The 17,566-nt window shown below is 50.0% G+C and overlaps 2 protein-coding genes across 15 annotated transcripts in view; one reads left to right on the top strand and one right to left on the bottom strand.

Moving 5' to 3' along the window:
- Positions 1–14,244, bottom strand: part of GRK4 (G protein-coupled receptor kinase 4) — a 72,631-nt gene extending 58,387 nt beyond the window's left edge. For 3 of the 14 annotated variants that reach the window (XM_033213550.1, XM_033213559.1, XM_033213553.1), the window contains exon 1: positions 13,652–13,764. Coding sequence is in view for 7 of the 14 variants with exons in the window: in XM_033213541.1 (XP_033069432.1) it covers positions 13,652–13,688 (37 nt within the window). In the remaining 7 variants the exon portion in view is untranslated. Of the gene's footprint in view, positions 1–11,448; positions 12,225–13,651 lie in introns of all 14 variants that reach the window. The other 11 variants (XM_033213548.1, XM_033213557.1, XM_033213551.1 and 8 more) reach the window with 8 other exon arrangements.
- Positions 14,245–14,313: 69 nt separating this feature from the next.
- NOP14 (NOP14 nucleolar protein) overlaps positions 14,314–17,566 on the top strand; it is a 31,326-nt gene continuing 28,073 nt past the window's right edge. Inside the window, exon 1 of the mRNA XM_033213519.1 lies at positions 14,314–14,703. Coding sequence (XP_033069410.1) covers positions 14,509–14,703 — 195 coding nt within the window. The 5' untranslated portion in view covers positions 14,314–14,508. The remainder of the gene's footprint in view (positions 14,704–17,566) is intronic.

Raw genomic sequence — 17,566 nt, 5'->3', positions numbered from 1 at the left:
CTGACTAACCTGGAGGAACCCCGTCTCTAGTAAAAATACAAAATTAGCTGGACGTGGTGGCGTGCGCCTGTAATCCCAGCTACTCGGGAGGCTGAGGTGGGAGAATCGCTTGAACCTGAGAGGTGGAGGTTGTGGTGAGCTGAGATCGTGCCATTGTACTCCAGCCTGGGCATCAAGAGCAAAACTCAAGGGAAGGGAAGGGAAGGGAAGGGGAGGGGAGGGGAGGGGAGGAGAGGGGACTAATACTTGCTGCTGTAACAGATAAACCTTAAAATCTCTCTTGTTTGTGAAAAAGTAAGAATATAATTTATTTTTCCTGTCCGTAAAAGCCATGTTGAGGGTGGTCAGGGAGGGAGTGGGTGAGTGGACTATGCTTCTTGCAGTCATTCAGGGTTCCAGGATGGCGGAAGTTCTGAGTCATCAACACATGGCTCCCAAGATCCTCCTGTGGATCTCAGTCCATCTACCAAACAAAGAAGTGAGAGAGCATGGAGAACCGTGTGGCAGATTCTTCCAGGCCAGTCGTGGAAGGGGAGGGGAGGGGAGGGGAGGGGAGGGGAGGGGAGGGGAGGGAAGGGAAGGGGAGGGGAGGGGAGGGGAGGGGAGGGGAAGGGGAGGGGAAGGGGAGGGGAGGGGAGGGAAAGGAAGGGAAGGAAGGGAAGGGGAGGGGAGGGGAGGGGAGGGGAAGGGAAAAAAGAAAATTCAAGTTTGAGAACGTGTCTAGGAAAGAAGGGTGGGTGCAACTACTGGCACATGGAACTGGCTAGAAGCAAACAGATCATCAAAGGATAAAATTACATCAGATTTCAAGATGGAATCTAGTTGGCTTTTCTTTGCAATGCTAGAATTGGGCAACACCTCATTCCAAAAAACAGAATGCAGCCTGGGCAACATAGTGAGACCCCCATCTGTAGACATGGTGGTGTGCACCTGTAGTACCAGCTACTCAGGAGGCTGAGGTGGGAGGATCACTGGAGCCTAGGAGGTCAAGGCTGCAATGAGCCGTGACTGCGTCACTGCATTCCAGCCTGAGCAACAGACAAGAGCCTGTGAGAGAGAGAAAAAAAAAAAAAAAAACAAGGAGAAGGGAAGGAGGGAGGCATGGAAAGAGACAGAGAGGAAGAAAGAGAAAGAAAACAGAATGACTGTTTCAATGAGCTGAACAGAGAAGTTTGGTTTTATAGGCAGAAAAGGGCTGAAGCAAGCAGACACAGAGAACAAAAAGCAGACTAGTCCTTTCAAAGTTACTTCTCTTGCTCCTTGCCTCTTGCAAAGGTTAAAGCAGAGGGGACCTCCTTATCATGCTGGCTAAAATTGGCCTGTTTGGGGATTTGGCTACTACATCTCCTTCCTGATCTCTCAGAAGGTCAAACAGCTTTCAGCATGGTGACATGGAACTTCAGCATGAGTGACTCCATTGTGTTTTGATTTGTTGGGCCTAGTATAGGAGCTTAGTACAAACCAATGGCCAACTATAAATTTAGCTTAACAAGATCAAAAGCCGACTATGTTTCTTTCTTTTTTTTTTTTTTTTTTGAGACGGAGTCTTGCTCTGTCACCTAGCTGGAGTGCAGTGGGGCAATCTTGGCTCACTGCAAGCTCCGCCTCCTGGATTCATACCATTCTCCTGCTTCAGCCTCCCAAGTAGCTGGGACTACAGGTGCCCGCCACCATACTTGGCTAATTTTTTGTATTTTTAGTAGAAATGGGGTTTCACCGTGTTAGCCAGGATGGTCTCGATCTCCTGACCTCATGACCTGCCCGCCTCGGCCTCCCAAAGTGCTGGAATTGCAGGTATGAGGCACTGCGCCAGGCCAAAGCCGACTATGTTTCTGAGAGAAGTATGGTGCTGAAGAACTTGGATCCAGGATGAAGACAGCCTTGAACTGCTTGAGCCTTAAAACAACCTTCAAACCCACAAACTCCAATCAGTAGCAGTGGGTCTGCAAAGCTCTGCACTGCTTAAGAAACCTGTGGAGGTTTCATCTGTCTGTCCATCTTAGCTGGCTCAAGAAGGAAAATGTCCTGGGGGTGGAGCCATGGGACACAGTGAACACAGGTGAGGGCATAACTGGGCACTAATCAAGGAATGTTCCCCAACCCCACAGGGCCTTTCACTGATGGGCCAGTGTCTACTGAGGGCACCCCGCTCTTCCTTTCCTAAAAGGGAATTTCTGCAGTAGTCACCCTGCCTCTGCTCCCCCATAGTATATTAGGTATGAGGAGGGAAGATCATTTGGTTCTTTATGTAGGCTGCTGAATCCTGTGGAGCCACGTCTAGCACTCATGGAGGAAACAGAGCAGAGGTCTTTCTGGTCTTTTTTTTTCTTTCCTGAGACAGAGTCTCGCTCTCTCGCCAGGCTGGAGTGCAGTGGTGCGATCTCAGCTCACTGCAACCTCCGCCTCCCAGGTTCAAGCAATTCTCCTGCCTCAACCTCCCAAGTAGCTGGGACTACAGGTGCGTGTAACCACACCCAGCTAATTTTTGTATTTTTAGTAGAGACGGGGTTTCACCATGTTGGCCAGAATGGTCTCCATCTCCTGATCTCGTGGTCTGTCTGCCTCAGCCTCCCAAAGTGCTGGGATTATAGGCATGAGCCACCACACCCGGCCTCATTCTGGTCTTTGAAGGGAAATTAGGATGCCTGTAAGGGAAGAAGGCTGTGCATGGATATTTGGTGGCTAGAGGACAGACATGGCCCAGAGAGCCAACTGTCCTCTGCTGACTCAAGATGCACTCTCATTATGCAGAGTCATTGCCAGAAAGTGGCTGCCCAGCTAGTACTTCTGTGGCTCTGCCCCCTTTGCAATTAAAAGTGGCCATGTGACAGAGCAATGTACAAAAGAGGTGTACCGCTTGGGTGACAGGTGCACCAAAATCTCAGAAACCACCACTAAAGAACTTTTCCATCCCAACAAAATGCCACCTGTCTCTCCAAAACTATTGGAATAAAAACCAACCAAAAATGGGTGTACCCACTTCCAGGGTTGGACCATAAAGCCCTCCTATCTCATCCCCCACGTTACCTGAGCTAAGTACTTTCCTCCATGACTGTCAGCTTCTCAGGAGAGATTTATCTGTTTTTATTCATCCCTGTATCCCTAGAGCCAAGCTTAGTGCCTGGCACACAATAAATCATTTTTGAATGAAAGTGAAGTAACTGGCGCCGTCGTCAAGATAGTATAAAGAGGGCACTGAGATATAAAGCCAGGTCTGGCTGGCTCCAAGGCGCATGATCTTAACTGCTACTCATACATTCATTCATTTAACAAGTATTTACTGAGCGTCTAATGTGTGCCAGGCACTGTTCTAGGCACGAAAAATACAGCAGTGAACAAAGCAAATACAACTTCCTCCTCTTACGAAGCTTACATTTTAGGGAAAAAGCCCAACGAACAAAGTACAAATCAAATACATAGTATACGAGATAATAAGAAGTGCTGTGGAGAAAAATAAAGGAAGAAAAATAAAGAGTAAATGAGGCCGGGTGCGGTGGCTCAAGCCTGTAATCCCAGCACTTTGAGAGGCCGAGACGAGCGGATCACGAGGTCAGGAGATCAAGACCATCCTGGCTAAAACGGTGAAACCCCGTCTCTACTAAAAATACAAAAACTAGCTGGGCGAGGTGGCGGGCGCCTGTAGTCCCAGCTACTCGGGAGGCTGAGGCAGGAGAATGGCGTGAACCCGGGAGGCGGAGCTTGCAGTGAGCTGAGATCCAGCCACTGCCCTCCAGCCTGGGCGACAGAGCGAGACTCCGCCTCAAAAAAAAAAAAAAAAAAGTAAATGAGAGCCGGGTGTGGTGGTGTGCGTCTATAATCCAGCTACGGGGGAGGCTTAGGTGGGCTCGCTTGAGCCCAGGAGTTCGAGTTGAGCAACATAGCGAGACCCCGTCTCCAAGAAAAAAAGAGTGAATGAGGGAAGGGGTAGTGGTCAGGAAATTCCTCAGGTGAGAGAATAAGCCCTGTAAGAAAAATTCTCAAGAGACAGAGTGAGGCAGAGTGAGAGAGGGTGGATGAGGTCGGGGTCTGGGAAGCCATGAAGAGAGTTCAGAGGAGGGGCCGACACAATGGGGCTTAAATTTTAATAAGGCCACTCTGGCTGCTGTGCTGAGAACAGGGAAAAGGCAGAAGCTGGCCACAGTGTTCCAGGTGAGATGCTGATGGCTTGAGCCAAGTGATAGCAGTGAAGGTGAGAAAAGGTCAGATTCTGCTGTGTTTTGAGGTGAGGGCTGAACACTCTGCCCAAGGATTGAGTGTGGGGGTGTGAGGAGGTCCAGTGCAGCTACATGAGCATTAACTGAGGTGCAGATGGAAACATCAGGGTGCTTGGGTTGAGTATTCAGGGTCTGGTGCAGGCTCTTTCTGGCACCAGTGGTGCTTCCATAGAGCAATGTCAGGTAGGCAGGAGCACAGTGAGCTGCAAGCTGAGTGAGAGGCCCAGCCTGCAGGCATGAACTGGAGAGATGGGAGCCTGTTTCAAGCCATAATACTACAAGATCACAAGGGAGCAAGTGTGGATAGAAAAAGCGAGAGGCTCCTGAACAAAGATGGGGGGCATTTGGTATTAAAAGGCCTAGAAGATAAGGGGGACCAGCCAAGCCCTCTGAGGCACGCAGTGGAACAGGAAAGGTGATGATGCAGAACAGGCTCACGGAAGAAAGCATGCAACACCACGCCAGTGCAGCCCACGGGGGCAGCAAGACAAGGACCAAGAACTGATCCCTGGGACATGGCAAGGATGGCTTTGGTGAGGTGGTGGAGGTGAGAACCCAGCACCTAGCACCTAACTGACCCCACACTTGTTTGAAGAGTAAATAACAAGGCCAGGTGCGTTGGCTGACACCTGTAATTCCAGCACTTTGTGAGGTTGAGGTGGGCAGATCACTTGGGTTCAGGAGTTTAAGACCAGCCTGGGCAACATGGTGAAACCCTATCCCTACAAAAAATACAAATACTAGCTGGGGATGGCGGTGGGCACCTGTAGTCTTAGCTACTTGGGAGGCTGAGGCAGGAGAATTGCTTGAACCCGGGAGGTAGAGATGGCAGAGAGCCGAGATTGCACCGCTGCACTCCAGCCTGGGTGACAGAGTGAGGCCCTGTCTCAAAGTAATTTTTTTTTAAAGAGTAAATAAGAAACCCACACAGCAGTGCACACACTGTGCACCTCTAAACACCTCACCCCCGCCCCCCGCCACATATGACTAGACCTGGTGGGGCATGGAGCACACACTGCACACTGCAGCTATAAGAGGTCCCCTGGCTTGGTCTAAGAGACAGACTGCCACAGGTTAAAGAGAGAGGGGGGGCCCTCCCTGCAGGTTTGGGGCACACGTGCTGATGAATGCTAGCAGCCAATCTACCCCTCATTCAGCTGTCCTCGGTTCCGAAAGTCTCCACTGCACAGCACAGCGGTCTGCTTCCATGCCCCCGCTGTGTGGCCGGGGCCCGGTCACACTCACAGGTGGGCTGGCTCTGCTGTCAATACTACGTACAGACAAGCAGGCCAGAAGGTGAAGAACCAAGCAAGAACAGGCAGAGTGCAATGAGTCGTGGGGCCACGGCGAGGTCAACGGTGGTCGGCAGTGCCACAGGCATTTCAAAGGAGGACCATCCACAGACACTCAAGTTTGGGCAGCATACTGGGTTGAAAACTGGCAGAGGATTCCTCTAAGTTTTTGAGGTCCCCAAAAGCAGGCAGTAAAGCGGGGCCACAGTGTTTGAAGGCCCAAGGATCCTCTCTACGGGCTGCCTTCATCTGTTTCAAAGGTACTTGTTACAGGCTGAATTCATCCCGCCTTAAAAAACGTATGTTCGAGTTCTATTCCCCAGTTAGCCCCTAAGCCTCAGAAAGTGATCTTATTTGGAGATGGGGTCTTTACAGAGGTAATTAAGTTAAAATTACGTCATCAGGATGCGCCCTAATCCAACATGATTGATATCCTTATAAAAATGGAAAATCGGACACAGAGAAGCCCAGAGAGGGCACGCCACGTGAAGATGAAGACAGACCAGAATGATGCACCTCTAAGCTAGGGAACACCAGACTGCCAACGAGCCAGCAGAGGCTGGGAGAGAGGCCTGCGACAGAGTCTTCCTCACAGCCCACAGAAGGAACCAGCTCTGCTCACAACTTGATCTTGCCTCCAAGACTGTGAGACAACAAACGTCTGTTGCTGGAGAGATCAGGTTTGTACCACTTTGTCACACAGCCCTAGCAAACTCACACAATACCATCCTCCGCCTTTCTTCTTCCTGCTATTCCTGCCAAGTTTCTTTTCCTTGCATTTTTGGGCCACTTCTGCTTCAGATGCAGGTATGTCTAGCTTGCTCATTTCCTCATCCTTACTCATTCATTCATTCATTCATCCATCAGCTATTTATTGAGTACTTACTATAGGCCACAACATTATGCAAATGACCTCAGAGAAGCATTTTAAGGGCTTCATGGGCCGGGCGCGGTGGCTCACGCCTGTCATCCCAGCACTGTGGGAGGCCGAGACGGGCGGATCACGAGGTCAGGAGATCAAGACCATTCTGGCTAACACAGTGAAACCCCGTCTCTACTAAAAAATGGTCTCGATATCTGGACCTCGTGATCCACCCGCCTTGGCCTCCCAAAGTGCTGGGATTACAGGCATGAGGCATCGTGCCTGGTCAAGAATATTCTTTTATGTATCAGTGTATAGATATTTTTGGACCTAAAGTAGCATAAAGCCACTGAACCCAATATTTGGTTCACTGACCAAGAAATAAAAATCCTGACTTAAATCCATTATAGAAAAGTAGAAAACATAAGAAAACCAAACTGACCTGGTTGCTAATAACCTGGCTGATTGAGAGCATCCCAAATTAGCTATACCACAATGATGGTAACAGACGGTAGACATTATTATTTTGGGAGAATGGGGTAACCCTTTGTTGGCAGAGAAATAATTTGGCTGACTACTACATAGATTACTTCAAATATCTGACAGATAAGAAGAAATATTAAGTTTATAACTCTTTCTAGAAAACTTGATCTTACATGCTGTTGAAAATTCTAAGAGGCCGGGTATAGTGGTTCACCCTGTAATCCCAGCCCTTTGGGAGGCTGAAGTGGGAGGGTAGGATCACTTGAGTCCAGGGGTTCCAGACTAGCCTGGGCAACACCGTGAGACCCCAGCTCTACAAAAAACACAAAATTAGCTGGGCATGGCAGCGCATACCTGTGGTCCCAGCCACTTGGGAGTCTGAGACAGGAGCATTGCTTGGCCCCTGAGTTCAAGGCTTTGGGGCTTCAGTAGCTATGACTGCCCCACCTGCACTTCAGTCTGGGCAACAGAGTGAGACCCTGTCTTTAAAAAAGAAAATTGACAGGCCAGGTGCGGTGGCTCAAGCCTGTAATCCCAGCACTTTCGGAGGCCGAGATGGGCGGATCATGAGGTCAGGAGATCGAGACCAGCCTGGCGAACACGGTGAAACATCGTCTCTACTAAAAAATACCAAAAACTAGCCGGGCGAGGTGGTGGGCACCTGTAGTCCCAGCTATTCAAGAGGCTGAGGCAGGAAAATGGCGTAAACCTGGGAGGCGGAGCTTGCAGTGAGCTGAGATCCAGCCAGGGCAACAGAGCGAGACTCCATCTCAAAAAAAAAAAAAAAACAAAGAAAATTGGCTGGGCACCGTGGCTCATGCCTGTAAATCCTAGCACTTTGGGAGGCCGAAGCCGGTGGATCACCTGAGGCTGGGAGTTCGAGACCAGTCTGACCAACAGGTACATTTGTACAAAAAAATACAAAATTAGCCAGGCATAGTGGTACATGCCTGTAATCCCAGCTACTTGGGAGGCTGAAGCAGGAGAATCACTTGAACCCAGGAGGCGGAGGTTGCGGTGAGCCGAGATTGTGCCATTGCACTCCAGCCTTGGCAACAGGAGCAAAACTCCTAAAAAAAGAAAGAAAAGAAAAGAAAATTTGGCCAGGTGCAGTGGCTCACACCTGGAATCCCAACACTTTGGGAGGCCAAGGCGGGTGGATCATTTGAGGTCAGGAGTTTGAGACTAGAAAAAGAGCATTCTTTTAATTTCCTCAGCTGGGGAACTTCAAAGGCAACTTGGAGGATTCTCTGCTGTCTTCTACCTGTAGCACCTCTCTGATCTCCTCTTTCCCGTTTGTTCTCCTAGCTACCCCACTGTCCTAGCACGTGGCCGATGCCTGTTTACTATGCCACAGAAACAGGCCCTCGCAGTGGCCCTCTGTTGCTTTCTTCTGCAGCCCCTCCCTCACTTCTCCCCCACGGTGTATGTCTTGCTGCGACTGTCAGTCCAGGTGCCTGGTTCCCCCCTAGCCACGGATGCAGGGAGGGAGCCAGAGCCAAGCAAGCCAGTTGGTGCTGTCTCCCAGGATAAGAATCATGAAATTCTCCCAGGCTAAGAATCATGAAATTCACAGGCAAAATCAGATCAATAAAATAAAAAGATATCCGCTGTGTCACAGGAGTGACAGTTGAGACCTGACTATCAATCAGTAGCTCCCTGTCTAAAACTATCTGAAACTGCAACTACCAATGCCACCTGGGTGCCTCCTACCCCCATCCCTGCTATAGTTGCCCTTGGCACTCACCACTTGCTAATATGCCACTTATTTATGTGTCTCAAGACTGCCTCCCCTATAAGAATGTGGTCTCCAGAATGGCAGGAATTTCTGAATATGTTGTTTATTGCTATAGGCACAGCACCTGGAACATTCTGAGCACACATCTGCCAAATGAATGAATGAATGAATGAATGAATGAATCAGTGGGTCTCGGCTCCCGTTCTTTCCACCCTGATTATTAGGTTCTTACTTTGATTCTTTGAGCTACCCAATATCTTTTCCATAAATTTCCTATTTGCTTAAGTTAGCAAAAGTTCTAGGGAGGAAGCCTCAGCAAGAGACAGCATTAATAGTAACAGGTATATTAACTATGCTGCAGGTGTTAAAGAAACTGCTAAATAACACCACAGCCTGAAATCGGAACAGAATTGGGATAAGACCAAAACCCACATTAAATGCGCGTATCACGTATTCTTGTCTGCATTTGTGTTTTCAATTTCTCCAAGAGATAAGATGGTGTTTAAAGTCTCCTCAGAAGCATGATGTGAAATAATTTAAGCTTATTTAAAACATAAAAGTTATAAGTTGCTTAACAAACAATATTATACAGGGAAAAAAATCCTAAATTAAAAAAAAAAAAAAGCAGACAGGGCACAATGGCTCACACCTGTAATCCCAGTACTTTGGGAGGCCGAGGCGGGTGGATCACCTGTGATCTGGAGTTCGAGACGAGCCTGACCAACATGGAGAAACCCGTCTCTACTAAAAATACAAAATTAGCCAGGCGTAATGGTACATGCCTGTAATCCCAGCTACTTGGGAGACTGAGGCAGGAGAATTGCTCGAACCTGGGAGGCGGAGGTTGTGGTGAGCCAAGATTGCGAGACTGCGATTGCACCATCGCACTCCGGCCTGGGCAACAAGAGCGAAACAATGTCAAAAAAAAATTGTTTTCATATGCATTAACAATATGATCTATGAACCTATGAATTACATCAAGGAAAAAAATTAAAAAAACACCAACAAAAACCCAATGTGGGCCGGGTGCAGCGGCTCACGCCTGTGATCTCAGAACTTTGGGAGGCCGAGGTGGGCGAAACACTTGAGGTCAGGAGTTCGAGACCAGCCTGAGCAACACGGCAAAAACTTGTCTCTACTAAAAATACAAAAATTAGCCGGGCGTGGTGGCGCTTGCCTATAGTCCCAGCTACTTGGGAGGCTGAGGCAGGAGAATCACTTGAACCCAGGAGGCAGAGGTTGCAGTGAGCTGAGATCGCACCACTGCACTCCAGCCTGGGCAAGAGAGTGAGACTCTGTTTCAAAACAGAACGAAACAAAAAGACCAACCCAATATGATCATTTCACACTTTCGTCATGTCCCTGGCAGAGTGACACACAAACGCTTTCAGTGTAGCATCATCTGCCAACATTCCTGAAAGGAGAAAGGTTCTAACAATCTCTGTTTAGACCGTCTTAGTCTGTTCAAGCTGTTCTAACAAAATACTATAAACTGAGTAGCTTACAAATTGCAGAAATTTATTTCTCACAGTTCTGGAAGCTAAGAAGTTCAAGATCAAAACAGATTTGGTGTCTGGTGAGGGCCCAGTTTCTGATTCATAGCCAGCACCTTCTTTCGTGTCCTTCACATGGTGGAAGGAGTGAGGGATGTCTCTCCAGTTTCTTTTATAAAGGCATTAATACCATTCATGAGGGCTCCACTCTCGTGACCCAATCACCTTCCAAAGGCCCCACCTCCTAATTCCATCACCTTTGTAGTGAAGATTTCAACATAAGAATTTTGGGGGAACACAAATATTCAGACCATAGCAAGCAAGGACCAGAGAGGGAGGGGGGATTGAGACTGACTGATTCTATTTGAAATAAATCCAGGAAATGACTGGACTCACTAAAAATATTAAATCAACATTGTACTTCTCAGGACCAGAATATAACTCTTGTGCTATGTTCATTCATTTCAAAGGTTAATTTTCTAGTACATGAACCAGAGAAGTTAAACAAGGAGCTGTCCATGAAGTTATATGTCCAAGAAGACACCTCCTGGTACATCCTGGGAGATACTTTAAAGTAACAAACCCAGTCATCAACTTGGAAAAAAGCCCTAAATTATAACCAACACTCAGCATGTATCCATGTATTTCTAATATTATATATTCAACTTCTCTAACCATTAATCAAGCTGTACATAATGACTCTGACTACAGGAGCAACTACTCTCACTCAATGGGGACAGACCTCATAATCACACTACCACAAAGTTAATATGAGATATTTCAGGGAAAAAATTAAAACTTTCTTTTTTTTTTTCCCCAAGACAGAGTCTCGCTCTGTCACCCAGGCTGGAGTGCATGACACAATCTTGGCTCACTGCAAGCTCCGCCTCCCGGGTTCACGCCATTCTCCTGCCTCAGCCTCCCGTGTAGCTGGGACTACAGGTGCCCGCCACCATGCCTGGCTAATTTTTGTATTTTTTTTTTTTTTTTTGAGACGGAGTCTCGCTCTGTCGCCCAGGCTGGAGTGTAGTGGCGCCATCTCAGCTCACTGCAAGCTCCACCTCCCGGGTTCACACCATTCTCCTGCCTCAGCCTCCCGAGTAGCTGGGACTACAGGTGCCCGCCACCATGCCTGGCTAATTTTTGTATATTTAGTAGAGACAGGGTTTCACTTTGTTAGCCAGAATGGTCTTGATCTCCTGACCCCGTGATCCACCTGCCTTGGCCTCCTGAAGTGCTGGGATTACAGTCGTGAGCCACTGTGCCTGGCCAAAACTTTCATTTTTCAAACTATCACTGTGGTCCCAGGCTTTGTGGCAGAATCTGGTTTTATATTATTTAGTATTTATAGAGCACTTACATTTACCTCATTATCTGATCTCTGCTGCATTATAAGGAAGGCGGGTTGGTATAATTCCTTTTTGTAACTTACATGCTGATAGGTAGTGTAAAAAGAAAACTGGTTTAGCGTCAATCTGACTTCTACGAAGGATGATTCTCTTCCATGACCAATTTGGAAGATGTCCATGAGTGAGGGACAAGAGGCACAGTCAAGTGCTCCACCGAAAATGGCTGCTGAGAACGCATACTGCTCTGGGACTCCCTGTCTTAAGGGAAAAAGATCCCATTCTCGTCCCACCCGTTCTCCGTTCTTCTATTCAAAATAGTGTGAGTTGGTGCATAAAAATACTGAGAAGATGAAGTCTTTCAGACTTTTTTAAAGAGATGGTCTTGCTCTTTTGCCCAGGCTGGACTCTCCTGGGCCCAAGCAAGCCTTCCACTTCAGCTTCCAGAGTAGCTGGGACTACAAGTGTGGCTGCCACCTTCGGCTCCAGATTGTCCTTTAAGTATGCAGTGCTGGCTGGTGTCACATCTCCAGTCGGCATTTACCCTGTCCTGGAGCACAAAATCCAAGCAGAGCTTCTCCATCACACAAGGAAATAGAGGAAATTAGCAATTCCGTAAGAGTGACGTGGTGTGAAGAACTACTGTGGCTGGCACGGGGGACTTGAGGTCCGAAGCTCTGTCACTAGCTCTCGTGAGAGGCAAGCAAGAGAGACATAAGGTCCGAGAGAGAGGATTGCGGGGTTCTCCCCCTGAAGGGTTGGACCAACTGATGCTTTTGTGGTGGGAGGCAGAGGACTAGAGAGACCAGGATGGGTGAAAACAGGAGGATACTTATTTTAAGGTGCATACCAGCTCAGTGGATTCACATCCAAAAAGTTGAGCCTTGAACAAAGACTGAGCAGGATTTGTAGAAGCAAAACTTACAGAAGCAAAACGAAGGCAGTTAATCATGTAATCACAGGTCACATAATCTATAGCATGACTGAGGACCTGCCATAACTTGTGGCCTTGCATAGCTGCTGGCCTTGTAGCTGCGATGAAAGAAAAAAACAAAAGCTGGCTAAATACAGACATTCGTCCTTTTTTTTTTTTTTTTTTTTTTTTTTTAACTTCACCCTTGCTCCGGAAGGCGGGTGTCTGGAGCCTATTCCTTTGGTTTTGACTTCTGGAACAGCGCTATCTTTTTTTTTTTTTTTTGAGATGGAGTCTCGCTCTGCCCCCAGGCTGGAGTGCAGTGGCCGGATCTCAGCTCACTGCAAGCTCCGCCTCCCGGGCTCATGCCATTCTCCTGCCTCAGCCTCCCGAGTAGCTGGGACTACAGGCGCCCGCTGCTATGCCCGGCTAATTTTTTTGTATTTTTAGTAGAGACGGGGTTTCACTGTGTTAGCCAGGATGGTCTCGATCTCCTGACCTCGTGATCCGCCCACCTCGGCCTCCCAAAGTGCTGGGATTACAGGCGTGAGTCACCGCGCCCGGCCTTGGAACAGCGTTATCTTATAACTGTCCTTGAAGTGAGCTTGCTAAGCAAAAGAAAACTTGGTGTGTTTTTCTTTTTAACCCCTGCCTTGCCACATTCTGGGCCTTGGCTTTTACTTTTCTTGGAGTGAATGAATGCAGTACTTATTATTTTTAAATTTCTGCCTCGCTTTAATAATGATAAAAGGCTGAATTTTTGCCAACTTGTCCATTTGTCACCATGTCGTGCTAAAGCACACTTGACATGCCATAAAGCCTCAGATCAAACCTCAAAACCAAGCAGTTATGTGAAAAATAACATTGCCCTATAATCACTATCGGAAGGTTCTCACCCAGAGTAGTTTCCAGGCTGCTCTTCTTTGTCCCCCTTAAGACCATAAAGACGCCGTTCTTTTTTGGTGGGACAGGTTGTCCAACACGAGCAGGACACTGCCTGCCCCATCCTGAAGCAACACTGTCACCGAGATCACAGGACAAGGACACAGGGCAAGACTAAGAAGAGCAAAGCGCAGACTTCTCTCATCTGGACCAGGAGACGCGAGCTCGGGACCTGGCCAAGGCAGCCTGACCACACTGCACAGACCCCGGCTCTGGCTCCGTGCAGATCTGGGTTCCCCCAATGGGAGGTGTTGGGGCTCTCCAGGGAAATCGGGGTTCTCCGGGGATGTCAGGTTCCTTCAGTGGGGCCAGCCCCTGGATTCGGGGTTCTCCGGGGGGGGGGTCGGGGGCGCCTGCCGCACACCCACCTTGACGCGCTTTCAGCAGCAGCGAGTTGGCCATCATGTTCTCGAGCTCCGTGTCCTGGCGCCGGCGCCGCCGCCGCCTCCGCCAGCGGATTCTGCGAGACCGATGAGACTGAGGAGGAGAAGATTGAGAAGGCGGAACAGGAGGAGACGCCGCCGCCCCCGCGCATAGCTCTCCGGGCGCCACCCACTCCTCGAGCCCCGGACACGATCCCGGGGGGCTGCCCCGCCGCCGCCGCCGCCACCACCACCACTGCCACCAGGGGCGCCGCCGCCGCCGCCTCCGCCGGCCCTCACCAGCAGGGGAGCGGTCGGGGCGAGGGGAGGGGGCAACCCGACCGCGGCGCGTCCCAGCTGTCACCGCTGCCGCGCTATATCGCCCCGGTTCTTCTCGGCCCCATCACCCTCGCCTCGCGCGCGCAGGTCCCTCCTCAGTGCCTGGTCCCCGGGCAGCCCCGAATCAATGCCGTGGCCCACTTCGGACAGGGGCTCACTGGCAGGGGTGCCGCCGCCGCCGCCCGCGACCCGCACCCGGGCGGGCTTGGCGCTAACGGCTTAAAGAGGCAGCGCCCCTCGCCGCCGCGCGCGGGCACTACAGCTCCCAGAAGGCCCTGCGCCAAGAGTACACGGCGGGCCGCGGCGCGTGGCCTGCTGGGAGTGGTAGTCGCTAAGCCTGTCGGCGAGTGAGCCGAGCAGAAGCCTGCGGCCGCGGTGTTTACCTCTCGCGAGCTCGGAGGTGATACGCTATTCTCGCGAGACGAGGCCGGGAGGCGGTTCCGCTGCCCGGCACGTGTCTCGGGGTGGTGCGCGCCGCGTCTCTCTTCGGGTCTCCGCGCCTTGGGCGCAGCGGAACGCTCGCCATGGGGAAGGCCAAGAAGGTCGGGGCGCGAAGGAAGACCTCCGGGGCGCCGGCGGGAGCGCGAGGGCGTCCGGCGAAGGCCAACTCCAATCCATTCGAGGTGAAAGTCAACAGGCAGAAGTTCCAGATCCTGGGCCGGAAGACGCGCCACGACGTGGGGCTGCCCGGGGTGTCTCGCGCGCGGGCCCTCAGGAAGGTAAGCGGGGGGCGCAGGGGGAGCCGGACGGCAGGATCTGGGCCCCATGCTGCTCTCGGACCGGCTGCGTCCTTCTCGGTGCGTCGGTTTCCTCGTTGAGCGGCGGAGGCCGTGACTGTATAGTCACGGGACTGACTTTATGGTCCGAAAGCCTCTGCTGTTCTCTGAGCTGGAGTGACCTAGAAACTATCGCCCTCCTGAAGACCCTGCATTCGTATTATTTCGGTGACTCTTCCAACCGGGTCAGGAGGAGTCGGTCACTTCGGGCGGCGCCCTGGACAGCTGCTGGTTAACCCGCGTTTACTTTGAGCTCCTCTGGTTTAGGGACGGCGGGTAGGGGCTGTGTGGGATGCTTCGTTTGATGTTTGATCGGCTCTCCCCTGAAGCGCGTGACCTTGTTCCTTGGGAAGTAACTCTGTGGAAACTCATTGCTTCCTAGTTTTTTTAATATAATTTTTTTTTTAATTTTCACTGAGGAACATAGATTAGTAGGTTGGTGAAAAAATTAAGGCACAGAAAGGACAAGTGAATTTCCTAAGGTCACACAACTGGTAAGGGTGGGCGTGCATTCACATTTCAATGTCTAGAGAGCCTTCTTGCTACCCCGAGCGCTTCTGTTTGACCTCGCTTCTAGGTTCTGGGAGATAAAGGTAAATAAAACTTGGCCCTGCGTTCATGAGCTCCTGATCTCTATTCTATCAGAGTGTGCAAGCTGGATGGTATTTAAATCAAATATCCTTACTGCACGAAGACGACAGAGTGTATAATAGGCAGGATAGACTTACAGCTGACTTCGGAAAGAGTCCCTCATTACACACCCCAATAGGCAGGGATGGGAGAATAAGGTAGTGTGGTCCCTAGAATAGACACATTTGTCTTCACCACTGACACCTCAGTTTTCTCATTTCTAAAGTAGAGATAATATACATCCTACCCCTTGTGGTGACTTATGAGAATTAAGTAAGATAGCACATAGAGCACATAGCAAGTGTTCTCTAAATACTGTTATTCTTAGCCTTCTTGGCTTGTTGTCCGAGCCCCGCACAGTCCGGCTGTCGTCCTTGCTTCGCCCCTTGCAACTCAGTTTGTCCAAAAGGTCTGCCTTAGCTCCCAAAGTCTCTAAAGGGCCGGCTCAGATTCACCACCCAAGCTATGTAGCCCAAACAGGACAGGTTGCTCAAACTTCTGGTATTGAGCAGATCCACCTCCCTGCTCTGTGCTGAAGGCCTGGGACGGGGTGGGGGGGGGGGGGGCGGGAATTGCTGCTCCTTTTTGGACCTCCAATGCTTGGCCCATGGTAGAAACAAATATTTGAAGAAATCAAAAGTGGAACCTGAGTGCCTTAGGAGATCACAGTCAGGAAAAAGGGTAACAGGAAAGTCCGAAAATTCTTCCTAGAGGGACTTACAGTCAAGTTTCGCAAAGGGAGTGAGCTGTTCATGGTCCCAGGGTGGGCAGAGGACACAGAGGCAAAGGCAGATTGTCCCGGTGTGGTGAGGTGTGGCGCTTGCAGCTGTCTGAGGGACAGCAGGTCGTCCAGTTGACTGTGAGCTTGATAACACCTGTGGGGGCATGTGAGGCCAGCGTAGGAGGCCTGGCTCTTTTCGTGTGGGCTGTTCCCTTACAAGTAAGTGGGCTGTCTCAGTTGGCTTCTCCCCTCTGGTCGGTTGTAGTACTCTGAGGCACTCAAGTCTGGCAGGAAGAGGGCAGCCCCCAGGTGCCAGTCTCAGGACGTTGCTTTATAGCTGTGCCTCAGTTTCCTTATTTCTGAAATAATTTATAAAATAAGTTATATGAATGTAGTTGTTGATCGGTAACTATGTTATTAATGTAGTTACTGGTCCCTTACAGTTGGTCAGGCCTTGTGCCAAGCGGTTTACATTTAATCCTCACCCTTATGAGGGGGAAGTACTGTTATTATCCCTATTTTATGCCATAAATTCCGCATGATGTCACAACATCTGTATAGTTTAAGAAAGAAAGAGAATCAGAATAATGTAGAATAACTCATATTACGTATTTATAGCCTAAGGGCTGTTCTTCACTAAGATTTACCCATAGAATCATATTCCAGATGATGAGAACTAATGTTTTTTTGTTTGTTTGTTTTGTTTTTTTTGAGGCGGAGTCTCGCTCTGTCGCCCCCAGGCTGGAGTGCAGTGTCGGGATCTCAGCTCACTGCAAGCTCCGCCTCCTGGATTTACGCCATTCTCCTGCCTCAGCCTCCCAAGTAGCTGGGACTACAGGCGCCCGCCATGTCGCCCGGCTAGTTTTTGTATTTTTAGTAGAGACGAGGTTTCACCGTGTTAGCCAGGATGGTCTCGATCTCCTGACCTCGTGATCCGCCCGTCTCGGCCTCCCAAAGTGCTGGGATTACAGGCTTGAGCCACCGCGCCCGGCCGAGAACTAATGGTTTTAGAGGCCGAGATGGCTGATGCCTGCCCCATCTACCGCCTTCCTGCTAGAAGCCAGTAACCCTCCCTCCCTCTGCAGGGACAGGCCTCAGAAGTCTTCTCAGTGTAGGCCAGGTTCAGTGGCTCGTACCTGTAATCCTAGCACTTCGGGAGGCCAAGGCAGGCGGATTGCCTAAGCTCAGGAGTTTGAAACTAGCCTGGTCAACACCGTGAAACCCTGTCTCTACTAAAAATACAAAAAAATGAGCCGGGCGTGGCGGCATGCCCCTGTAATCACAGCTACTTGGGAGGCTGAGGCAGGAGAATTGCTTCAACCCAGGAGGCAGAGGTTGCAGTGAGCCGAGATTGCGCCACTGCACTCAAGCCTGGACGACACAGTGAGACTCCGTCTACAAAAAATATATATATATATATATATATATGTCAGTGTAGCATGTAAGCAGCTTCTG

Source organism: Trachypithecus francoisi, unplaced genomic scaffold (assembly GCF_009764315.1).
Source record: "Trachypithecus francoisi isolate TF-2019V2 unplaced genomic scaffold, Tfra_2.0 Lachesis_group1, whole genome shotgun sequence".
NCBI classification, from domain to species: domain Eukaryota; kingdom Metazoa; phylum Chordata; class Mammalia; order Primates; family Cercopithecidae; genus Trachypithecus; species Trachypithecus francoisi.
Note: the sequence above shows the minus strand (reverse complement) of the source record. Positions and strands in the feature narration are given on the sequence as shown.